This window comes from Littorina saxatilis, linkage group LG2 (assembly GCF_037325665.1).
Source record: "Littorina saxatilis isolate snail1 linkage group LG2, US_GU_Lsax_2.0, whole genome shotgun sequence".
In the NCBI taxonomy this organism is placed as follows: Eukaryota; Metazoa; Mollusca; class Gastropoda; order Littorinimorpha; family Littorinidae; genus Littorina; species Littorina saxatilis.
The window spans coordinates 23,315,343-23,342,328 of NC_090246.1; the positions used below are offsets into that span (position 1 = coordinate 23,315,343).

A 26,986-nucleotide genomic window follows, 5' to 3' on the forward strand; every position below is an offset into this window, starting at 1 on the left:
TGACATTTCCAAACATTTTTCTCTGTGCACAGGCATGTTTTTGTGTGAAATTTACAAGGAAAAGCTCTTAATTTGGTTGTGTTGAACATCATTTGTAAAGTTGAGCTTACATGCCGGGCAAATGTTTATTTTCAATAAATGCAAGATTTTTTAAGTTGATAAAAACCATAATTGTTCAGAGAAATGATATTCTGGAATTCTGATAAGGTACCTGATATTTCTGAAAAAGAAAGCACTTCTGAAAAATTGAAAGCGAGACATGAACACGGAAAGGAATATGCAACAGACACAAAAACAGTCAAATACGAAAACTTCTGTTCGTCAAATTAGTTAGTTGTTTTCAGAGACCAAAAGTAATATATATACATCTATATTTACGACGGCAGCCATACAAAGTAACATGAGACTATTTACAATTGTAAGTTTTTGTCCCGAGAGTTGGTCAAATGCACAAACAAACAAACAAACAAAACAAAAAATAGATTTGCGCTGTCAAGCATACACAATGTTAACATATACTGCTACATTACACCAAAGTTTGGCAAGATAGTTCAATGCATTCATAAATATTTCACAAATTAAAACCAAAAACAAACAAAAAAATACCATCAACATGAGTCTAAACTGCCTCAATAAATGAAATGGACAGAGCAGTGACCGTACACACGATTTGGTTAAATAATAAAGTCACTTTTAAAATATGCCCGGAACAGACACATACACACACACAAAAATCAACGATGAAACTACTTTTCTTAAGTTTTAAGTTCACGTTTTCATTACTTTGTTTCTTCAATGGATCTTCATATTCATTTAAGACATTCCGATATATATGTACTTCACTTTTCCCATTGTGCTCCCCATTAAGTCAATTTCCAGTAAGAAAAAGTTCCCCATGGACACCCACTCATTATATTTTAAAACACCGTTAAGATTTCTCTTCAAAGCGAATAAATTGATCAAGGCAGCTTTCCTAAATATTCAGACATTTCCCTCGTCATCTACGGAAACCGCCTGGTTTACATGGCTGTTAGCTTTGCTGTCTCGTTTTTCCATCTCGTCGTCTGGTTGGACAGTTATGCTCAGCTGTCTTTGGTGTAAAAGACGTGGACCAATCAAAAGGATGAGCAGGGAGCCAATGGGCGCCGTCATTACGATAGCAAGCACTGCCAGTGTTAGAACCTGAATGAAGAAAAGACATTTTCGTGTAAGTATGTGAATTGACATACAGACAGACATAAAAATAGATAGATAGATAGATAGATAGATAGATAGATAGATAGATAGATAGATAGATAGATAGATAGATAGACAGATAGATAGAGAAATAGAGAGAGGGAGAGAAAGCGAGACGAGACTGAGTTAGAGAGAGGGACGAAGAAGATGAAGAGATAAAGATAGATAGACACTAAGATAGATTAATTGGCGGAGGGAGGAAGAGAAAGAGGAGGAAGAAAGGAAGACAGAGACAGGTAGAGGGAGAGAGGGCGGAGGAGGAGGAACAGACAGAAAGAAAGTGACAGTGAAAGACAAAGAATGTCCAGAGTTACCTCACAAACGAGTTCACTGGAGACAGACAGACAGACAGACAGACAGACAGACAGACATACAGGAGCAAACAGACATGGAGGGCGGAGTTACCCACATGAACGAGTTTACTTGATAGAGACAGAGATAGAGACACAGGACAGACAGACAGGCAGGCAGACAGACAGACAGACAGACAGGAGCAGAAGAACATGCCGGAGAACAGAGTGACCACATGAACGAGTTTACTGGATCGAGACAGACAGAGACAGAGACACAGGACAGACAGACAGACAGACAGGCAGACAGACACGAGCTGACAGACATAGATAGTGGAGTTACCACATGAACGAGTTTACTGTGATTATATCTGCGGCTTTTTTGTGTTTACGCCATGTATGCAGATTGTGTAGGTATATTAGTATTCATGTGTGAGTGCATGTGTATGTGTGTGTGTTGTATGTATGTGTGTGCGCCTGTCTGTATGCGTGTGTGTGTGTGTGTATGTGCGTGTGCGTGTGCGTGTGTGTGTGTGTGTGTGTGTGTGTGTGTGTGAACGTGTGTCTGTGTGTATCTGTGCATGTGTGTGGTGATAGCATGTGTGTGTGTATGCGCACGCGTATGTGCGTGCGCACGCGTGTGTTTGTTTGTGACTGCATGGATTTAAACGATGAATTTGCTTTTGTACTCCTGTTCTTTTGTGTCTTAATGCTGTATTTTGGTTTTGTACATGTGTATAGCAATGTCATTGTAAAGCGCTTAGAGCTTCTAGGTAAGCGCTCTATAAGTTTCCATTATTATTATTATTATTATTACTGGATACAAACAGGCAGCGACACAGGACAGACAGACATACAGACAGACAGGAGCAGAAAAACGCGGAGAGCGGAGTGACCACATGAACGAGTTTACTGGATCGAGACAGACAGAGACAGAGACACAGAACAGACAGACAGACAGGCAGAAAGACAGACAGACACGAGCTGACAGACATAGATAGCAGAGTTACCACATGAACGAGTTTACTGGATACAAACAGGCAGCGACACAGGACAGACAGATGATACAGACAGACAGGAGCAGTCTCTCCAAAGAGCGTGGAGTTACCTCGCGACCGAGTTCAATGGCTCTGTCACCAGCAGCCAGTTCAATGGCAGTGTCCAGAGCGATGCCACCGATAGCAGCCTGCAGACACAGACAACACTTATGCATCAATACTTTATTCTAACATTACCAGTGGAACGCAAACTGCAACAAAAGTCGAGCGACGAAGTTGTGAACGTTTTAGGTGTAATCATCCATCAGTCTGCACTTCTGAAAAAAAATCAGTGAACAAGGTTTTTGAAATGGGGGTGGGGCATGGATGCCGTCTCAAAGTCATCACAATAGGTTGACCCGTGTTTGTCCCGACCTGGATTCAAACCTGTGACCCGAGGATGACAAGCCCAGAGCTCTAACATCTTAGCTACCGGACCCCGTCAACACAATTAAGGTCGTCACATGGCATATTTGTATACATAAGACCAAGGGAATCTAATTATTTTTCGTTAAACTAAAGATCATAAATTATATTTGTAAACAAATATTTACAGACTCATTAAAATGGAAAGTGTGCTTAATAAAACATTGTATAAATCAGTGCTGCGATCACACACACACACACACACACACACACACACACACACACACACACACACACACACACACACACACACACACACACACACGGGACACACGCACCCTCTTAACACACACAGAGGTACCAAACTAGACAGTATAATAATGACCTGCACAGTAGCCTTGGGAAACCAAGCAAGAGGAACGAAGATGCGTTCCTTGGTGTTGAGTTCAGACCTGAGCACCACGACGAAGGCCATGACCAGGCGACACGCCAAGCCAAGGAAGAGAACAGCCAGGCCTAGACCTGTCCAATAAAAGTAGGAATCTCTGGTAAGAAATCTTAGTTCGCCAATCATTTGAGTTCCTGTTATGGAGGCCCTAAACACACAACAGTGAGAAACAGACACTAACGCGTGCATGCAAGGACGCAGGCATGCGGGGACGCACGCAATCACGCACAAACACACACACACACACACACACACACACACACACACACACACACACACACACACACACACACACACACACACAAAAGCCGTGGCAGAAAAATAATGTTTGACATGACCGTTCAAAAGAAGGCATGTACGTTTTAAACGAAGCCAGAAGCCTATCATAATAGAAGTAGTATTTCATTCACTTGTTCCTAAGACAAGACGCCAGACGTACCGACTGCTTGGGGTTCCAGCTTGGAAAGGTCGACCTTAGACCCGATGAGACCGAACAGCAGCGGCTGGAACACCATCCACAGGACACCCATCACCTCCTCTACTGGAGTCTGCAACGTTTTCATTGCATGTCATTTAAATTTCAGTTCATGACAGTACATGATGACTCATTCACAAAACCACCATAATCACAGGTGACATTCCTCGTCAACTATTTATTGCCTGAATGTGGTACAGTGGAACACTCCAGCCCCCTTTTAAGACTTTAAATAAAAAAAATATTTAAAAAAAGTTCCCACTATACACAAGAAGCGGCCAGGCTATTGATCGTCGGTGTATGTTCTAAATGATTCGACGAATATTCTCATCTCTTTTAAATGCTTTGACAGGTCTGCGTTGATTTAGGCTTACATGATCATTTGCACCGATTAGCAGGTATAGCTTTAAATGCAAGGATTGTTTGTTCGTTTGCTTAACGCCCAGCCGACCACGAAGGGCCATATCAGGGCGGTGCTGCTTTGACATATAACGTGCACTAACCCCATAATGCCAGACGCCAGGCGGAGCAGCCACTAGATTGCCAATTTTAAAGTCTTCTTCTTCTTCTTGCGTTCGCCGTCACACCATCAGTTTAGTCTGCGAGACGAATGACGTCGTGGCTTCCAGGTCTTGTCTGCTCCCAAAGAGTTTGCTGGGACAGGCTGAACTTCTTTAACCAAGTGTGGGATTTTCAGTGGGGCGACCACCCCCAACCCAGCGCGTCCCCGGGTGGCGGATAGGGGAACGGACTTCAGATATGAAGACCAGCCGCTTGCGGCCGCGGACCAAACTCAGTGGAGGTGTTTCCTACCAGGGTGGAGTGGGGTGTTTCCTACCAGGGTGGAGGCGGCACTGCTACTCTCTTCGAAATGCTCCATCGCCCTTCGACGGGACTCATCTAATGCGATCATGGGCGCATTAAAACCCTAGCTCCGGGTGGGATCCCGGCAAATCCTCCCCCCTGTGCTCTCAGGGTAGGACGTACGGGCCATGAGCTAAGGGTGAGGCAACCCCGACAGAAACCTCGAGTGCTGAAGACGGAGGTACTGGGCTGCACGGCGCACTCTAATAAACCATGGTACCACGCATCAACGCCAACCATGACCCGGCCGGGGTTCGAACCCACGACCTCCCGATCACGGGGCGGACGCCTTACCACTAGGCCAACCGTGCCGGTGACATTCCTCGTCAACTATTTATTGCCTGAATGTGGTAGAGTGGAACACCCCGGCCCCCTTTTAAGACTTCCACAAATCTGAAAAATAGGTCTTAAAAATAAGGGAGTCTTTAAATGGGGATACATTTTTGGAGATAATGAACAGAAGGTCTGAGAAAACAGGGTCTTAAAAGGAAGTGCGTCTGATATGGGGGGGGGGGGGGGGAGGGGGGGAGAGGGGGGAGGGGAACATTCCCCTCCCTTTTAAGACCTAAAAAAAACCTCAGGTCGGGGGTCTTAAAATGTGTGTGTATGTGTGTGTGTGTGTGTGTGTGGGGGGGGGGGGGTTACATTTACAGGGGTTATGAATTGAAGGTCTGCAAAAACGGGATCTTAACAGGGAAGGAATCTTACATGGTGGGGGTGGGTGTGGGGGTTAAAGAGGGACTCCACTGTAATTATAATGACTCATTTACTCAGTAGCTCACCTTCTTGCCAGGAGGCATCTCCTTCCTCCAACGCAGACCCGCCACGAAGGCAATCCCCAGGCAGGCAAGAGGACCCGCTCCGGACCACTTGATGTACTTGCTGCCAAAGATGGAGATCAGACCCCCGCCAAAGAGCATCACAGAGCGAAATAGCGTCAAGTTTTTCTGCACAAAATAAGTGAAAAATGCCAAGAATTTTTTTTTTTTTGCAACATCGATGATCTGTTTTTGCTTAGATTTCAGAACAAACATTGTGAGAGGGAGTGCGGGGCGGGGGTGGTCTGGAGTTTTAAGTTGACATTTTTTGTTTCTGTCCAGAAAGAGTAAAATCAAAAATCGTGCTGCATCATCAATGATCAGAAGACCACAGAACACAGTGCGAGGGGGATGCGGTGGTGCATGGGTGGGGTTTGAGAGGGCCAATGTTTTATTTTTTGGACGAAAAAGAAATTAAAAAAAGGAATTACAGTCGAACCCACCTATAAGAACATCGCTTATAAGAAACATCGCTTACAAGAAATGAAAAAAATCCCTGCCAAATGCCTTTTTTCTTCCACTTAACATTCTCCGGATAAGAGAAACTCCTTTATAAGATGGCACCGGTTACAAGAAAGGATTTGTTTATCTCCCTTGACACAACTTTCTCATATATAGAAAAGGACCACTTAGATTTACATTGTTTTGCAATGCTCGTACCGGATGTGATCCAGACTGACTGCGAAGGGCTAGACAGGCACCTGAATCGAAATTTGGCGTGTTCAATTTTCTCCTTTGTAGGCTGTTAAATTATTGTGCAGAATAATTGCAACACTTGAACTTTAAGTGTTCGCTTCAAGTGCCTGTTAATGTTTGCGTTGTCAGCCGCAGTCGCCATGGTGGAACGCGTAAAGTGCAATTCTTTTTCTCTCAAGAGAAAAAATAGAAATTATCGATGCTGTTAAAAGTCAACACACACACACACACACACACACACACACACACACACACACACAAACACACACACACACGCACGCACGCACCCCCCCCCCCCACACACACACACACTTCCACAAACACACACACACTCTTCTCTTTTTCTTGTTTTCTTTTTGTTCATTTAAAGAAGATGATAACAAACACTCACACTAGATCGCTGTGGCATGTACCAGAGGATGACTCCCCCCACAACGCCAAAGACGATGCCAACGATGGCTTCAAGAGGTCCTTTAAACAGGGTCCACACCAAGTCACCTGCACAAAACCAACACTCTGCGTGTGTTTGTGGCCCAAGGGTGTACTTGTTGTCCTGGGAGTCGGGGCTTGGGACTCTCTCTGGTTTGGTGTGTGTGTGTGTGTGTGTGTGTGTGTGTGTGTGTGTGTGTGTGTGTGTGTGTGTGTGTGTGTGTTTGTGTGTTTGTGTGTGTGTGTGTGTTTGAGAAAGAGACAGACAGACAGACAGAGAGAGGCAAAGACAGACAGACAGACAGACAGACAGACAGACGGACGGACGGACGGACAGACAGACAGACAGAGGCAAAGACAGACAGACAGACAGACAGACAGGCAGACAGACAGACAGAGATAATATGTCTACTGTCTACTGGTGTCGATGCGTCTATAGATATCACTCTGTCTGTGTTTGTGTGGCCTGTCTACGACTGCATCTACGAAAGCGTGTTTGCGAACACGTGTATATCTCAGTATGAACGTCAGACTCGGAGCTGCAATCACAAAAGATACCTGAGGTAAAGGTGATACCCAGGCAGACCCCAAAGCCAGTGATGGCCAGGACAGCGTCAAGACTAACGGCGGCCACAATCAGGGTGGGAATACCCTTGTCCAGCCCGAACCCTCGGTCGGACAAACTTAACATGGAGGGAACCACGACCGCTGGTGACACCACGGACAGAACAAATCTGCAAGGAGACAAAATAAAGATGAAACATAACGATGAAAAGTAAACATGAAAGATGAAAACTAAAGATGAGAAATGAAAAACAAATAAAAGATGAAATTTATAAATGAAAAATAATGATAAAAAAGGCGAAAATGAAAAATAAAGATGAAAAAAAATAAAGATGAAACAATTGTGGATAGAAATGTTTTGGTCTGCACAAGATGAGCTAGGTCATATTCACATGTCACGATATTGTTCTTGTATATTTGATTACAACCACAACATAATTAACCGATCATTTCTTACGTTTTATAACTTACAACTGAAAGTGTGTCTGAACATAGATAACTTTATAACGTCAAAGTCTATGTTTTTAGACCCTTCATTGATAAAATCCGTCTCCTTGAATATTTCGTTCTGCGCACCTTTTTAACTCTTTTTGACCTAACCGTAATTCAAAAGTTGTAGTAACCGACGGATACCCTTTCTGCAGTAAGCAAACTAATCCAAACCAAACCCAATGACAATGTAACAACAAGTCGCGCACAGTACAGCGAAATTATTACATTTAGTCAATCCGTCGAACTCACAGAATAAAATTGAACGCACTGCATTTGTTCACCAAGACAATAGCTTTGTTGATAACCCCCAGCGAAGATACCGCGGACACGTTTAACAGGAAAGCGCGCTATTCTGTATACTTTTTAACTTTCTGAGCTTGTTTTTAATCCAAACAGAACCCCAAAAAGGTTCCTTACGCCAGCATGAAGGCCCACGACCATGGAAAGCCCAGGATGAGGTGAGCAGCAACGGCGTCGACTGTCGCTTCCACGATGGAGGGAACGAACGCCAGCCTCATCACAACGAACGACAACTTGCGCAGTGCCACAGGATCCAGCCCCAATCCTGCTCGGGTCAGGATCACCGTCAGAGCGATGTTCCTGAAATGTAGAACAACATACTATGAAATCGTGGATTAAGACCCTGGCCAGGCTTTTACGCGGGAGGAGACCACCTGTGTTTACACCCCCTTTCTTTTGAAAATATGGTCTTCTTAGATCTTCTGTTGTTCAGCCGGTCGGTAGACTAAAGCTCCGTGCGACCAGCTTCGCGAATTATACTTCGCGTATTCGATTTCGCCCAGTTAACCTGCATTTGAGAGAGAAATGACTTTCCGATATTACACAGCGCTGTACCGCAATACTATCAAATGGTTCTCATCAGGGGGCAAACGATAGATTTTGATGCAAGTTTTTGTCAGTGAAATTATGCAATTCAAGCGAAGATCTCTGGACGTGGTAAAGAAAATTGGTGTCACATTTTACCTGGCTGTGGAAGACCAGGCAGGATCAATCTGACGACCAACATCAATGCCTGGTACGTTACCAAGGATGCCGCCCATAATCAACATACCTAGGGAAAATGCAGAACAACATAATAATATACAGTACATTCACAGTCAAACGCACGGAAGCTGCTGCAGTTCTGTAAAACAGACGTTTGAATAATTAATATAATAGAAATAAAGATACAAAATTACAACAACAACAAAACAAGAATGAGGTTGTAATAAAGACAGTAAATAACTCTTTATCTAGGCTCATGGAGATAGACTAATTAAGTTGCTTTTCCTTGTTTCCATAGAAACACTGAGGCAAGTCTACAATGTCACGTGACGCTTGCGTCGGTGTTTCCATGGAAAAGTAAATAAAAGGCGGGCAGAAGAAAGCTCTCTTGAAGTGGTCCAGGGCTGTCTTGCAGTGGATGGTTGCCTCAAGAGGTTGCACAAAGCTGACAATAAAATCAAATAACAACAAGGGAAAGCAACTCTTCTACTACACATGCAAACCCGACAGAGTTATGTGCGGAATTCGTCTAGTACAGTGAAACCCCCCTTTCACGACCTCCCAAAATCTGAGAAATTCAGGTCTTAAAAAGGAGGGAGTCTTAAAATGGGGGTAAATTGACAGAGCCTGCACGTGAACAGAAAATCTCAAAAACTAAGGTCTTAAAGGTACTGAACTTGTCAAATCCAGGTGCACGTAGCCCCTGGGGCTTTTAGTCATACCCCAGGCAGCTATCCGAAAGAAGAACTACCAAGTTTCATTGACTTGCACCCAAAGAGTCAAGAACTGCGATTGTTTTACGAATTAATTTCGTACTCGGACCCGGCTGGTCTTGACCTATTTTTGGATCAAAATTTAGATCAGGTAGATCACCACATCATGCACAAAAAGACACGTCACTAGCAAACTATGTCAGACGTCATCATGAGTTTGTGTAAAACAAAATGGAGGCCGGAATCACTCAGTTGAATCGAACTCCGACCAAACACCACGTAATAACTAGGTTAATTTATGCACTCGCGTGAACAAGAAACTGTCGAGCTTCACAGGTGTCGTCGTTGGGTAGTTTTGGGTTTGTTTTACTACCATAGGAGGATGTTTTAACTGTAAATGCACTCAGCTGCAACAAAAACGCAAAACGAAGGTTGTGAGCTGCACTGTGCCTATAAAAGGAAGTCTTAATTTGGGGGGTCTTAAAAGGGGGGTTCCACTGTACTCACCGAAGAGGGGTGGCAGACGGACGAGGTTGGCGATGTAGCCTCCGCACCAGCAGCAGAGGAAGAGAACCATCATGGGAAACACCACACCTCCAGGCAAGGCTTTTTCCTTGGTGATGGAGATGAGCACGCCCCACCACAGGAGAAACATGCCGGCCACTAGTAGAAAGGCCCCGAGACGCCCAAAGGGCGGGCAGAAGAAGGCTCTCTTCAAGTGGTCCAGTTTGTTGGGATTGTCCGGCAGTGGATGGTTGTCTGCCTCCAGAGGTTGCACAAAGCTGACGATAAAATCAAATCAAAATCAATAATGGAGATATTTCTGTGGCGCAAATCCTACTTTCGTTTTAAAGAGGTTTATGAAAGCTTACGATCAAATACAATAACAAATAATAATGAAGTTCATTTTATGGCGTAACTCTAAGCGCTTTACATCACTGAAAAAGTACAAAATGCATACACAAATCAACAAAATTGCTGAGTCCAATTTTTGTGCTGTGCAAACAGACGATTTTGAACACGTTAATTTGAAAACGAGTTGAGACCTTATATTTTCAAGAATAACCTGCAATGTTTCTTTTTTTTGGGGGGGGGAGGGGGGGTTGGTCTCATATTTGATACTTTAAAAGTAAATGTTTCAGGAGTCGTCCAATGAGTAACATTTATAGTGTAGAGTGCTGACAGCTACATCTTCTAAACGATCCTCCTCAGATTTCTACACGCTATAAGAAACATGAAAGAGTGGTCTGATTTGCCGGTACCTACTTATGGCTGATGTCGTCTGTCAAAGCCTTTACCCTTTTTTATTTATCACCGCTGTTTTTAATCTGAATAGCCAAACAGCTCAGAGGGCACAATTAAGTTAGCTTGAAAGTTTTACGTGAAGAAACATCGTAACTGTGTAACCTGGCATACTATAGGTGATTATCCGCGCAATGCACATAATTATCATAGACAATAATGATAATGATAATGGTTCGCAATGATTACTTATATAAGCGCGAACGACAGAATTATTCTGTGCGCTCCATGCTTACAAAAACGCATCAGAAAGAGAATACGGCACAAAAACATCTATATTTAAATGTTTGTATTTTTTCTTTGATAGGCTACCTTCCCCTTGTTTCTCTATTTGGTCAGTCGTTTGCAGATGACAGAAATGTAGCAGCCACTGTAAATCTTGTCATTAATCAGGAAAAGTCGACTACGAGAAGTATACTTCGCGAAACCGCTTGGTACACGAAGCTTTAGCACTTTCTTTCTTTATTTGGTGTTTAACGTCGTTTTCAACCACGAAGGTTATATCGCGACGAGGGAAAGGGGGGAGATGGGATAGGGGAAAGGGGGAGATGGGATAGAGCCACTTGTTAAGTGTTTCTTGTTCACAAAAGCACTAATCAAAAAATTGCTCCAGGGGCTTGCAACGTAGTACAATATATGACCTTACTGGGAGAATGCAAGTTTCCAGTACAAAGGACTTAACATTTCTTACATACTGCTTGACTAAAATCTTTACAAACATTGACTATATTCTATACAAGAACCACTTAACAAGGGTAATAAGTGAAGAATTTTATGGGTGAGAAAAGGAAAGTAAAAGGACTTTGGGGAGGCAGAAATAGAGAAGAAACAAGAAAAAGATCCTAATTAGGTTCACGGCATCGAGAGTGATGCGACCTACTCTCAGAAGTTAGTAGAGAAGGCTCCCCCATCCACCACCCGGGGGACGCGCCTTTACGCCAATTAGGGGGCGCGAGGAGCTTTAGCACTGAATTTTTGTTAAAAAAAAGACTTCGCGCAGTCGACTTGGGCCCAATGAAGGACAGCCCTTAAGGACTGCGAGGTAAGCTTACATGGCAATACATTCAATTCGATGAATACTTATCTGACGTACCTGGAGCATGCGCTGGTGAACTTCTGGCATCGTCCGGGACCAATGTCTCTGTCCATGTCATCCATTCGGACGGGTCTGGCTTTCGTGGTTGAAACAGCTGCGTTGTTGGTGGCGTGGTTGTTGCTGCCCCGTTGGTGGCTGTTGATGTGGTCGTTGCTGTTGTTGGGTGTTGTCTTCTCGTCTAGAACCATGGCTGGGTTGTCCATGCCCTCTCCCCCAGATATTCCAGACATAGCGGTGGTCGTGGTGGTGTTGATGTTTCTGTGTTGGAGAACGGATTCCATTGTTTTAGTTTCACGAGTTTTTGTGGGTGTTTTTTTTAATACAAAACTCTGTAATTTTGACACTGAATGCTGGTTTCTTTTTTTCTTTTCTTTTCAGATTTTAAACCCTACCTACTCCGCTCCATGACAATTTATTCTTTTCATCTAATTCATAAGATGTCGGAGAAATGTTTGTTCCGTTCGGAACAGAGAAAATTGTATGTCGCCGTTGACTGATAAAACTGCAAGGATCCTTTTCGATGGCTGCTTCCTCGAATGTATTAACTTTCACACTTTTCAGCAGTCAGCGATGAACTCTGAAGCCTACGTTTTGTTCCAAACAATATTTAACTGATTTTCACTTTATAAATTTTATTTAGTAATTACTATTTTTTTCTTTATGAAAAACTGGTATGGCTACAACTTCTACAAGTATTGAGCACTTCAGGCGAGGCTAATAGTTGGAGTGTGCAAGCCAGATTATCTCCGCATCGATAAAAGAAGAGGGGGGGGGGATATAATCATGTATGCCTAGAGCATCTGTCCCAAATAGTCGCTAGCATTGGGGACAGAAATAGGAAGTTAGCTTAGCAGCATCTGTCGACACATTTTGTGTGTGCGTCGGAGTGATGATGAAACGGCGACTACAATGAATAATGAAGAGCACAAACCGCCCCGAACCAGCCACACACAAAAACACATCCACACAAACATGCACGCAATCACACACACACACGCACGCACGCACACACACACGCACACACTCTCTCTCTCTCTCTCTCTCTCTCTCTCTCTCTCTCTCTCTCTCTCTCTCTCTCTCTCTCTCACTCTATGAAACATCAGCAATGGAGCTTCTGTTTTTAGGTTCCCTCCTTGTAAAAATGGTTTACTTGCTTATTTCAGCAATTCTGTTTTGTTCCTTTCTTTTGTTTGTTCTTCAAAAGAACATCTCTCTCTCTCTCTATCCCTCTCTCTCTCTCCCTCTCCCTCTCTCTCTCTCCCTCTCCCTCTCTCTCTCTCTCTCTCTCTCTCTCTCTCTCTCTCTCTCTCTGTGTGATGTTAGCTTGTTTGTTTGTCTGTTTATTTGTGTGATTAGTTTTTTTTGCACGTTTTAAAAAAAAATCAGATTTCGGTCAAACATAATATTATCAGTTCAAAGACACGATCAGGAAAATATAATGAATGCATATTTTAACACTAAAATCAAATCTGGCACAAGGAGATTCTACGATAAGCAGCGTGTATCTGTCGTTTCAATGGATACGGGGAACAGATTACTTGACGTCACAGCATGACAAGCTGACGTCATAAGTTATGTAAAGAGGGCAAGCATATGTCAAACGTTGTACAATACCGGTCAAACGGACAGGCTATCGCATTTGTCAAACTATTGTTTCAGTGAATAAGGCGTCCTGTGTACAGATGTCACGGCAACAAAGTCCCCCAGCAGACGCTACCAACTGCTACCCTGATTAATGTGACCTAGTTCTTGGACAATACAGGATGAGCACGTGCGCAATAAACACACGTAGGGGAAAGGCTCCTAATATGGACCGGCTCCTAATATGGACCTCCTCCTAGAGCGCTCAAAACAATTTCATTCGCTGTATTCACCCTCTCTGGATAACTTGCACATGTCAAAACAGTTGCAGAAACACAAACCTCAAAACCGTTAGGTTTTTTCTCTTTTTTCACTTTTGGCAGCGTTCACTCTAAATTTGCCGCCTAAAACGGACTCGTTTCTGTCCACAGCCAAAGCTTTTATCACACAAAAATTGCTATATATGACAGCTAAGACGGTATTTGTTACATTTTAGCAGTGTTGACCCCGAGTTTCTCCTGCAAATAACAAATAATAGCAAATTCTCAAAGTATGTGCGAGTCCCCTAATATGGACCACCTTCAACAAATCGAAGAAAATAAAAGCTAAAGGCTATTTTCATTAATTCATTAAGAAGCTTGCTGGAAATAACCTATAACTAGCCCTCGAGATTTAAAAAAAATGTAACAAAAAGTCTTCTTTTCGTGGAAGTTGATAATTTCACTTATTTTCACTCTGTTTTTGATAAGCTTCTTTAGTTTCCTGGTGTGCTTCAAATAATGCTCTCATCGACCCGAAACAGATAAATCTAAAGCATATTTTAATTAGTCTGACTTGTACACTAAGTTGTATCATGTTATTTTGAAGTATAGGGGGCTTTTTACAGTGATTCGTGAAGGCCGCTTGACTGGTCCATATTAGGCGCCCAGGCTCCTAATATGGACCATTTGTGATTTTTTCTGTATTTAATTTTTGCTGAATGTCTATCAAAGCTATTTCACTCTAATTAGTCCTAACGGTTAACCTAAGAGAGAAGGACTACCAAACACAAAAGGAAACTTCTTCGCAAGAAAACAAGCTAGTTATCAGCATGAAACAAAAAGTGGTCCATATTAGGAGCCCTTCCCCTATGACATGAACACTGAGTTACCGGCTTACAGTCTATGCATAGCGGCATAGTCAGTCAGCATAATTACGAAGTAGATGAGAAAGGTTAAATAAATGTAGGCTATGCGCACATTCATGTGTCGACTGGCGACCTGATTCTTAGAACTTAGGGCAAGCACTAGCTCAAACACTCGTATGTCATGAAACAAAGTACTTGATGTCTATGCAAACTTCTTAGTCACTATCATGAGAACAGAAACGTTACATAAATACAGGCTGTGCGAACATAAATGAGACAACTAGCAGAAAGTTAACGTAAATGTAGCTGGTTATGCGCACACACAAAACTGATTTGTAAACAGAAAAATGAACGCACAATGAATACTTTGGTGAGTGCACAGAGAGAGAGAGAGAGATAGAGAGAGAGAGAGAGAGGGGGGGGGGGAAAGCGGTCCCCTAAACTTGCATTGTTACTTACTAGTTATCTGTTGCTTTCAAGACTCTAAAAACAACAATTAATCACGCTACGAAAGCTGTACTATGTCCATCACTTAGAGACAAAAACAAGGAAGCATCAACTCAGTGAAAGAACCAAATACGTAGGTGGTACATGTACAAAGAAGTTGTAGAAATCTTCAAAAGAGACTGAAGACTGGGGTGGTAGCTGCTGGGTGCGGGGCTGTATATATATATATACACGCGGGGGTGGGAACGGGGGAGGGGGGGAGGGGTGGGGGGCGCAAGGGGGCGATGGGGACTGCTCAGTGGCGACGGTTACCCCTGACTGTCCAGAATGATGGATTCCCTGTCTCCATCATCGCGGCCCTAAGGCCAAAAAAAAATTAGTCTGTTTACGGTAACCCGACCGACCTTATTTTTTTCGCGCGACCCTAGACCTTTTTTTTGGCATTTGGGGGAAAAAAAAAAATCGCAAAATAACGTAATAATATGGTTTTTCGGAAAAAAAAATAAAAAAAATCCCGACCTACCGCCCCTATTTTTTTGGCCTATGTTACCGTAAACAGACTTTTTTTTTTTTTTTTGCCTAACCTTTGTCTTGCAGCAAGCCGGGCCCAACGCTCTCGCCTTGTTCACAGGGCCGGCGTTTTGTTTTCTTTCCTCGTAAGGGGCTCCGCTCACATTATGTAACTTCAGCAGAACCGACGACGCACTGCAGATTATCCCAGCCCGCTACACGTTGCATGAAAGGAAAACAGGCCAAGTACTCGTCATAATCCCTATCGCAGCATAAATAATAGGCAGTGCGTCTATACTTCAAAAGGGGCAAATTATACCTGCGCAGAGTCAGCGGCGCAGACGACGCACTGCAGATTATTGAGGCAATTCTTTTTTTTCCCCAGCCCTGCGACATGATACACATTGTTCGTGTATGCAACATATCTATACTGATCCCTTAAAAGCGTAACTTAACCCTATTATGTTTTTTTCTTCTTCTTTTTCTTCTTTTTGGTGTATGTGTCTCATTCATTCGTTTATTAGTATGGATCCTTTTATTAATTTAGCCCCTGTTGATTTTCAAATGGTCTCTCTGTGTTGTATAATTTGTCTTCTCTACTCTCTAGAATTTGAAACATGTGGCTAGCTGGGTTGTAGTAAATGATTGTATTATATTTTAAAGGTTCTCGTCTACATTTTTTTTACAGAAATCGACATTTGACCATTAAAATGCTGAGTCTATTACCTACAAATATCAACAATACACCCCCCTTCGATCAGGAAGCGGCTCTGACGAAGCCAGGGTAGCCATTTGAAAATCCATGGTAGTATTCCAGCGTAGTAGGATATCCTTATTTGGAAAATGCCGAGGGCAAAACTCCTCTCAATACCGTTCGTTTAAAAACTTCAAAAATGTGGACAGCGCTCCATTACCCAGTGTCAAACTGTTGCTGTGATTGTGTGTGTGTGGCTGTCAGCATAGTGACATGAATTTGATTGGTCGATATTTATAGGCAAAGCACATGGTCTCTGCACATGGAAAACAAAACATTGGAAGTAAACATTACTTACACTTAATCCCCAAAAGTAAAAACTTTTTTTTACATATATTTTTTTTCTATAATTTTTTTCCCCATGGTTCATTCATCATCTGACATAACTTTTTTTTAACAAAATCTAACCATAAGATTAATGAGAAAAAAAAAGCACAAAATGTAGACGACCACCTTTAAGTTCACAACTTTTTCATTAACTGCATGCGATCAACTCATTCCAAAAATCTCACGTTATTATACCGATACACACTAAATGGTGGCTTCATAATCAAATTACCACAACGATTACAAGTGTTTTCAACCGTTCATGGTGCATTCTGATAATCATCGGTCCACGGCTATCGCCAGTTTCTCTCTGACAGCATGCTAAATTACTGCGCGAATCTATCAAAACAAGAATACAGAGTTATCTCCCATATTTTTTTCGCGAGCACTGATCTAAATTTGAGATCAGTGTTCGCGAGACGAAAATGATTGCAGATTGGCCGACTTCGACAGTGATCACCGTTCTGTTCATCACAGTTATGATAAAGACATCGTTCTAAGGTCAAAACAAGTCGACATTTTGAGACTGCTGTCGGAAGGAGACCGTGATATATGGTTGCATCACTCTCAACTGGTTACACCAGAGACTGTAGAGTACACAGTCTCTGTATACTCTATAGTCTCTGTGAGACAAAATCGTCTGCTCCGGCGCGCCGAAGCCCGAGTTGATTATCACGTGACACTTTAGAGTTGTTTGCACAGTAAATACATCCGCGAAAGATAGCTCGCTTGAAACTGTCTTACATATCAATTCCTTTGTAATTTAAAAATTACACAACACCATGAAAAATCATTATCGACGATCGCGAATCTGCTTTTATCCATAACACATTACGAAAAGATCTAAATATGTACTTGAAAATCGATTTCCTCTCCAGAGAAGGAAAACCAAGGCATCCTGTCAGGGATAGAATGAGACCCGAAGGGAAGTAACTCATTTTTGACCTGAGTTCAGGATGTTCTTGGTAGTGGTCAACTGTCCAGGCAAATCTAAGGAGTCTAAATCTGCATCTGTCTCCATAGTCTGCACCTGTATATCGTCGATAGTCCGTACCTGTATTTTGCCCATAGGGTATATACCTGTATCTTGTCAATAGTCCGTGCCTGTACTTTTTCCATAGTCCGTAACTGTATTTTGTCCAAAGCCTGTACCTGTATAATTATTGTCCAAAGTCCGTACCTGTATTTAGTCCATAGGCTCGCTGTACCTGTAATTTTTTTTTAATGTATTCCAAATACCGGTGCTACCGACATGTTATTCCATCGTCGTTGTTTACTGCGTAATTTACTGAAATGTATGTTTACGTCGTACATCTTCGTGAGTTCCGTTTCTTATCCCACGGTAAATTTGTGTTTGAGTCAAGTCCCCCTCCCCCCCCCCCCCCCCCTATTTCTTTCTTTGACGTCCGTTGTTGCAAATGTGATGTTGATTTATCCACATACATTTATCTTGTGTTGCGTTGTGTCCCCCCTCCCTCCTTGTCTTCCTCCAGTCGTTAAGCCCGGCCACCACACCTTCGTCACATCGCCTTTCCCCCGATGACAGTGACACTACAAGTACGAAACGCCTTTGTTTGTATGTAGAAACATATACAGAATCACTTGCCGACGCCCCAGTGTGTACACACCCACAACAGGCTCATACACACACACGCACATACGCGCGCACGCACTCGCGAACGCACACACACTCTCGAACGCAATCACACACACACACACACACACACACACACACACACACACACTGTCGCACGCACGCACGCACCGCACGCACGCACGCACGTACGCACCGCACGCATTTACACACACTATAAGTAACAATATGAATCCACATGTGCATACTCAGAAGCTTCAGCACTGAATGTAAAAGTCATGGCTACCTAAGAACAAAATGACAACACAAGAACAGAAATTTGAAGGAGGAAACCTTCTTCCACTGTATAAGGGAGCACATTTTTCAATGAAAGACAACATTTTTTTTTTTTGCAACTGTACAAAAGGCTCTCTTTTCTGCCTATCATGTAAAATAACATTTTCTATTCCTTTGTCTTAAAAGCATCTTCCCACGTCATCCATTAATTAAGACTTTCTAAATGACCACCAAATTACGACAGAATTTTAATACATCAGTTTGACATCATTGCCATCTAAACAGCAGCCTGAAATATCCATCCGAAACTCTTGACACAAAGTAAATCAATCAATCAATCAATCAATCAATGAGGCTTATATCGCGCATATTCCGTGGGTACAGTTCTTGGCGCTCTGCAGTGATGCCGTGTGAGATGAAATTTTATACGGCCAGTAATTGCAGCCATTTCGGCGCATATTTACCTTTCACGGCCTATTATTCCAAGTCACACGGGTATAGGTAGACAATTATTAACTGTGCCTAAGCAATTTTTGCCAGGAAAGACCCTTTTGTCAATCGTGGGATCTTTAACGTGCACACCCAATGTAGTGTACACGGGGGGGAGTTCGGACACCGAAGAGAGTCTGCACACAAATTTGACTCTGAAATAAATTTCCGCCGAACCTGGGATCGAACTCACGCTGACAGCGGCCAACTGAATACAAATCCAGCGCGCTACCAACTGAGCTATATCCCCGCCCCTAAATCATCATGGGGGCAGCTTTTCAGTCTCTTCCTGACAGCTCTGATTAACCCACAGTCTCGTGACGACTATCAATGCATCTCTGTCCTCTTGAATGAAGAAAATGTATTTTGGGGTTATTTTAGGGAAAGTTTGAAAAATGATTATATTTATTTTGTGAAATATTGTATTTTAATCACCAAAATGACCATTGGAAAATTTAGATATGGGAAAAAGTTAGATTTGGGTGTATTATTGGAAACTGAGCTGAACATTAGGAATAAATTTATGTTTATATGATTATTTTTATTTATTTACTTAAACATATTAGTTTACTGATACAGTTTGTTGATTTAAAAATGTACACATTTGACTGAGAAAAGAAAAGACCTATGAAGAAGGTTTGCTCCAAGCCACACACGAAAAAAAAAAAAAAAAAAAAAAAAATTGTAGTAGCAAACCTGCATGCAACTGAGGTTAAAAAAAGGAGAAAAAAAATCAAAAAAATCTCTGTCTTCTAAATACAAGAGGCATGTTAAGGTACATGGACATATAAATAATTGATAATGAGACACGCCACTTCATATAAGACCTAAATAAAACGAATTGGGCTAATAAAAAAAGATTGTTCTGCAAAAGTGTAAAGGGAAAAATGATCCTTTTCCATTCACGATTTACCAGGCTATAGCACAGTTTCACAAGCTTCACAAGTTTTTAATGAGGGTTTGGCCCCAGGGGGCTAAGAAACAACAAAACAACAAATTAACATTACCATGATACAAACATCATAACGTCATGCACCATCCGTCCAAAATACCTTTGAATTCTAAGTTAACAAAACAAGCTTAAAATAAATTAAACAAACTGAGCCAATCGTTTCAATTTACCCACTGCTTTGATATTCATTAAATTATAATAATTATAGATAACATTAGGATGGTGACAATACAAATTTCCTAACCATATCTTCCGTTTATATCTATTTTTTTCATCTGAACAATTAAACAAATAATGAAATTCATCGCCTATTTCACCACAATTGCAATGCCCAAAAATTCTATTTTCCCTTAAAACATTAAAACAAAAAATCGCTTGTTGAATTTGCAGTTGATAATAAATCTCAAAAAAGGTCATCTTATTTGCCATGACAAACAAACCAAAATACTTTCCAAAACAAAATCCGTGTTTAAATAAACGGGCAACACACACTATTTACACCAAGTTGTTCATTCCAGTGATGCAAAAACTGTGCGCTTTCCCCAGTCACACAACCCGTTAGGACACGGGGTTTTTTAATTTAGTTCTGGCCCGAATGCACAGCCAGACTTGTCCATCTATCACTCTGACGTCGCTTCAACATCTACATGGTGCGTTTCCAGTTTCAAGTGTCTACTTGAAGTTGAGTTGTGTACGTGTATGTGTGTGTGTGTGCGTGTGTGTGTGCGTGTGTGTGTGTGTGTGTGTGTGTGTGTGTTTGTGTGTGTGTGCAGAGGCGGACGAGGGGGGGGGGTTTCTGGGGTTTCCGGCCCCCCCCCCCCCCCCAGCCAAAAAATAAAAATATTTTTGTGTGGTTTTTTTGGTTGTTGTTTGGGGTATTAATCAGTGACAAAATCTGCTGCCTGAAACTGGTAATGATCATCCTCAGAATGCACCAGATTGCACCATTTTGCATTCTTTTTTTTTAATTTTCCGGGGGGGCATGCCCCCGAATCCCCCTAGCAAGCTAGGCGCTTCGCTTGAAACTGTCTAAAATAAAAATTCCTCTATAATTCAAACATTACAAAACACCATGAAAAATCATTATCGACGATCGCGAATCGGCTTATATCAATAACACATTACAAAAAGCTCTAAATATGTAAAAAAAAAAAAAAAATTTAAAAAAAATCGGTTTCCTTGCCAGACAAGGAAACTCGAGGCATCCTGTCAGGGAGAGAATGAGCCGAACTCATTTTGACCTGAGTTCAGGACTGATGAAAGGAACCCGTCTCTGTCACGTGCTGCCAGACATGCACTCACCCCTCCCCACCCCCCTCCTTCCCGCCACCCAATGCCATAAGCCTGCACGTACCGTAAATGAACACGAGAAGAAAAGAAACAATGGAAAAGATAAAAATTAAAAAAAAACACGGGGAAAAATATCCCTAGCTAGTATTGTTACGCGTGAACCGTAAGACCTTTGAAAGGAAAACGAAGACTGATCGTGTAGTGATCTGACAACTCTGTTCATTAGTGTTGATCACACACTCTGTCATGTTCAAACACTTCCTTAAACCATGCCAGTGAACATACGTCCGTTTGCTGCTCAAGAATTGACCGTCTTGTCTGTCGTTTCCTAACACATCCTTAAGTTATGCAAGTGACTATTCTTCTTTTTTGAGTCGGAATTGACCTTGTTCTCTTTTCCTTACATTTCTAAAATCATGTAGGCCTACGTTAATTTGTTGAAGAACCATTCTAGTTCTTCTTGAATACTTTAAAGTCGTAAACAAGTCAATGCGCCTGGCTGCAAGCGAACACTGAAAGCTTCCTTATTCATACAGCCGGTGAGAGCTGGTGACAACATGTCCTGTGATGTATGCTGTCAGTGAAGACTGGGATGACTTGGAGAAAAGAGAAATAACGCATGGCTCTAGCCACACTGTTCTTATCTGAAGGGAAACTATGCTGACCAAAAACTTTCAGCGACTGTACATAGCCTGAACACTAGCCCCCAACCTCCTCTATCAACCTCAATACACTCTTCAAAAAAAGTTAAGGATCGGTTGAAAAAACGGATCTAATTATAAAAAATTGCCAAAAAATTGAACATCGACATAATAATTAAAAGATTAATGTGTTTGAATTAACAAATGAACAATGAGTCTTGACCTAGAATTTTGTTTGGCAGGCAGAGTTATTGCCCTTTGTGGGACTTCTCAAAAGCTTCTGCATTTTGGAAGAAAAAGGGTGTTTTTTATAGCCCCATGAAATTTGCGGAACGCATGCCAGGGCAAAAGGTTGTGATGCACGTGCTACAACAGGGTCCTGGCTATGAACATCGCTCACCAGCTTGTGTTTAAAGCTGGACACGCTGACACAATTATGCACCAGTAGCAGCATGCCCCCACGAAGAAAACTGAGCGATTTGGATAGAGGAAGGGCAATAGGATGGCTACAAGACGGTGTTGCTGCCAGGCAAGTGGCCCAGAGGCTTGCAGTGGCTCCCTCTGTCATCATCAGACTAAAACAGAGATTCCACGCAACTGGAAGAGTGCAGGAGGGACAACGTTCTGGTCGGCCCAGAGTCACCACACAAAGAGAGGATCGCTTCATTCAGAGGCAGGACATGCAACAAAGAATGGCTACGGCAAACAACATTAGGCAACGCCTACAAGCTACCACCAACACTGTTGTTAGTGGTCAGACGATCCGAAACCGCTTACACAACTTTGGCTTGCGTGCAAGGCATCCAGTCCGAGGAACAACCCTGACTGCTAATCACCGAGCAGCTCGCCGAGCCTGGTGCACTCAACATGTGAGGTGGCAACGTCAGCAGTGGGCTCAGGTGTTGTTTACAGATGAGTTCCGCTTTTGTCGAACCTGCTGATGGTCGCATCCGAGTGTGGAGGCGTCGCGGAGAGCGCTTCGCAGAAGGCGCTGTTCTGGAACGACAGTGTTTTGGCGGAGGCTCTGTGATGGTCTGGGGAGGGATCAGCACATGTCTAAGGACACCTCTTTACCATGTAGTGGGCAACTTGACCTGTGTCCGCTACCAGAATGAGATCCTGCAACCCCTGGTCGTTCCAGCCCTCCAAGCGATCGGCCCTCGTGCGATTCTTCAGGATGACAACGCACCTCCCCATCGCTCTGCAGCTGTAAACACCTTCATCCAGCAGGCCAGGGTCAACAGGATGCTGTGGCCAGCCAACAGCCCGGACCTGAACCCCATAGAGCACATGTGGGGCGAGCTTTGGCGTCGGGTACAGCAACATCACCCTCCTCCTGCCAATCTGGGTCAACTGCTGCAATGGCTCCAGCAGGAGTGGAATGGAGTTCCCAGAGCATTCATATGCAACCTGATCCATTCCATGCACCAACGATGTGTTGAATGCCTGGCACACAACGGAGGGCACACGCGTTATTGACACTGATTCACATCGTTGTGAATTCCATTTTCGAGGGTTGTCACGTTTGACACACTCTAGCTAAATTGTCGCTGCCGCGTTCGATCTTTGCTTTGTTTGTCATTACTCCTTGGTTGTTCAATTATATAATTTTTTTAAAATGAAAGAATTCGGTCGTCTGTTTTGTGTGGGGTGCTTGTAAAAAAGTGATCCTTAACTTTTTTTGAAGAGTGTATGTCTATCATCATAAAAGAGCGTGGAACGAAGATGACCAGGCAAAGCAAACAAACAAACAAGCTAGCAAACAAACAATCTAGCTAGCAAACAAACAATGCACACCATGTACCAACTAACTGAGCGAGTAAAGTCTGTTTTGATTCGTTCTTCTTGTTGCACGAATCGAAAAAGTTTTTTCATCCGGATACTTCACTACTCTAAATTTGTCTTCTTATTTAAAAACATGTCCCCATTCAGACACCCTTTGCGTAATCAAGAATGTTTGTGACTTCCGTCTGCAAACTACGTACAACTTATTTTCTGCTTCCTGCTTAGGTCTATCGAAACTCATTTATCATGTTAAAACTTGGATTGGCGGGATTAATGAAGGAAGAAAAAGAAAATATTTCTAGCTATGTGCTTCATTGTCGCTTAAAGGCACAGTAAGCCTCCCGTAAACCATCACAGATACTGTCAGGCTTTTACACACAGTACAAACACCCTTCCATTTGAACGCTCACCGAACGGGAACATCCTGGTTGGCAGGTTGCTTTCCGTCGAGAGTGAGAAATGTTCAAAGAATGTATTTTCGTGGACCGTCTGATCTGCAATCAGGCGCCTCGTTTTGGCGCTAGAACTAACTTTTAAAATCTAAATAATAAATTGACAGCTTGTAACACAAACGTTCTTAAATCATAAAAGATTTCTTTTTTCATCAAGACAAGATCAGTACAATTCGAAGTTTTGAAAGTTTTAAACAAGTCGCGTAAGGCGAAAATACAACATTTAGTCAAGTAGCTGTCGAACTCACAGAATGAAACTGAACGCAACGCAACGCATCAAGACCGTATACTCGTAGCATGCCATCGTCACTCCACCGCCCGTGGCAAAGGCAGTGCCAGTGAAATTGACAAGAAGAGCGGGGTATTCGTTGCGCTGAGAAGGATAGCACGCTTTTCTGTACCTCTCTTCGTTTTAACTTTCTGAGCGTGTTTTTAATCCAAACATATCATATCTATATGTTTTTGGAATCAGGAACCGACAAGGAATAAGATGAAAGTGTTTTTAAATTGATTTCGAAAAAAAAATTGATAATAATTTTTATATATTTAATTTTCAGAGCTTGTTGTTAATCCAAATATAACATATTTATATGTTTTTGGAATCAGCAAATGATGGAGAATAAGATGAACGTAAATTTGGATCGTTTTATAAAAAAAATTTTTTTTTTACAATTTTCAGATTTTTAATGACCAAAGTCATTAATTAATTTTTAAGCCACCAAGCTGAAATGCAATACCGAAGTCCGGGCTTCGTCGAAGATTACTTGACCAAAATTTCAACCAATTTGGTTGAAAAATGAGGGCGTGACAGTGCCGCCTCAACTTTCACGAAAAGCCGGATATGACGTCATCAAAGACATTTATCAAAAAAATGAAAAAAACGTGTGAGGATACCATACCCAGGAACTCTCATGTCAAATTTCATAAAGATCGGTCCAGTAGTTTAGTCTGAACCGCTCTACACACACACACACACACACACACACACACACAGACACACACACATACACCATGACCCTCGTCTCGATTCCCCCCTCTACGTTAAAACATTTAGTCAAAACTTGACTAAATGTAAAAAGATAGCCCGGAAGCAGAGTCACGAAAGGTCGTGTCTCAAAACAGACGATTTTTCTGCATAGCGCTCGCTTTCTTTGAAGGCAGCCGCCGCCGACAAGTTCGTGTGACTCGCAGTCGTTTGTTGCGTTTTAGAATCAGAGGTACACAATAACGTGCTATTGCAGATACAACCAGTCGCATTGAAATCACAAACTGACGACTAAATTGTGAAAAAAAGGAAAGTGGATCACACGGGTTCACGATGGCTCAGGGGTTAGATATTTAAAACCACGAAATCTGGTGTGTGGTTTACGCGAGCTAAATAGCAATTCAAACGAGAAGTTTCATTTTAATGCTATTAAATGCTATTGCCCGTCGCGATATAACCTTCGTGGTTGAAAACGACGTTAAACACCAAATAAATAAAGAAAGAAATGCTATTGCAAGTGTGTTCCATAAGGTTAGAACTGCTTTTTTCATTAGAAGATTTAAATCGTTTTGTAAACCATTATAGACATACTGGGGCTTTAAATGACGTGGTTATGATGGCTGATTAAGTGGAGCGTCAAACAAATGTTGGGATCAAAGAATTCGCAAGCAAATGCTCTGTCTTATATTTATTATTATGTTCTGGTGATGATTTTAAAGAGCAACCAATATTACCCCCTGCGCCTCATTTCCCTTAATGTTCAGGACACAAAGAGAAATTAAAAGTATATGAAACATGACAATGCAAATTACAGGAGATCAAAGAAATCACAGAAAAAAAGCATTAAAAAAAACACGCACAAAAAACAGAACAGCTGAAAAGCCTGATATAAAAAAAAATTAAAAAGTCAATAATTCTGGACACATTGACCACTCTTGTTTTGTTTTTCCTGCCTTCCTTCCCGTCGTTCTTTTTTTATACTTTTTTTTATACTTATTTTATTTTATTCATTACTAGTGTCGTCCATCCAGTGTTATACTATGGAACCTCAGCCGGCCTCAAAATCAGTAAAGAAGAAAATCAACGCGAAGAACTTATGCTATAATTATATGCTGCACAATTTTACGTGTCCTTATCAGACCCGGCAGATGAACACAGATTATCCACAGTGGTAAAAGACACGAACAAAAAGAAACAAAAACATTGGTTACAAACAAAATAATGTTCACTTTCTACAACCACACTCGATACGAAAGCTTAATATCATTAAGCTTATACACGATATATCATTGAGCTTATACACGATATATCATTAAGCTTATACACGGTATATCATTAAGCTTATACACGATAGATTTCCGTACTCGTGGCTGTTGTGTAACACCAAACAAAAAGTATATCAAACAAGCAAAAAAAGAAAACAAGAAGTTTACTCACCGGCAGAAGCAACTACGGTGGCTTGCCTCAAACAGAACCAAGAGGATTCACACAGAAGCGTGGAATCCATTCGGCGGGGGCGAAATACTTCGTCAAAACTGCAAGATGGAGAACAGAGGGGTGGAGGAGAAGAACTTCGTCAAAACCACAAGAATATCTAAGTGTGTGTGTGTGGGGGGGGGGATTTTGGACCCGTAGGGAGGGGGGGGGGGTGGACCCGTGCCCGTGAGAAGACAGGGGGGAGGCGGAAACGGGCGAGGGGCCGCTGGGGGGGTTGGTGGCTGATGTCAGTGATGATGACCCTGACGCGGGAAGGAGGAACTTAAGGGTGACGATGAGGGTCGGGGATGGTGGTGGGGGTGAGGGGAGCTTGAAGACACTGATGTGACAGGGAAATGACTTACGATACTTCGCTTTCTGCCTGTGACGTACGGAACGCTTCTGCGCCTCACACACAATCATGTTGCCGCCCGGCACTGATGTTAATGCAGGTCAGCCGCGCTGAAAGT

At 42.4% G+C, this 26,986-nt stretch overlaps 1 protein-coding gene across 2 annotated transcripts; it reads right to left on the reverse strand.

Moving 5' to 3' along the window:
* On the reverse strand, positions 1-26,582 carry LOC138958528 (sodium/hydrogen exchanger 9B2-like). Of its 2 annotated transcripts, XM_070329722.1 has the most exons (12): positions 26,478-26,582; positions 11,829-12,089; positions 9,941-10,215; positions 8,700-8,787; positions 8,133-8,315; positions 7,218-7,393; positions 6,622-6,728; positions 5,499-5,663; positions 3,817-3,925; positions 3,315-3,451; positions 2,635-2,712; positions 1-1,182 (listed from the first exon to the last, which is right to left on the reverse strand). In XM_070329722.1, exons 2-12 carry the CDS (start codon positions 12,059-12,061, stop codon positions 982-984), a joined length of 1,752 nt encoding a protein of 583 aa, XP_070185823.1. In that variant the 5' UTR covers positions 12,062-12,089; positions 26,478-26,582; the 3' UTR covers positions 1-981. The 2 variants fall into 2 exon arrangements, with proteins under 2 accessions (XP_070185823.1, XP_070185822.1); XM_070329721.1 differs by lacking the exon at positions 26,478-26,582 and having other exon boundaries at positions 11,829-12,556.
* Positions 26,583-26,986: the final 404 nt, after the last annotated feature.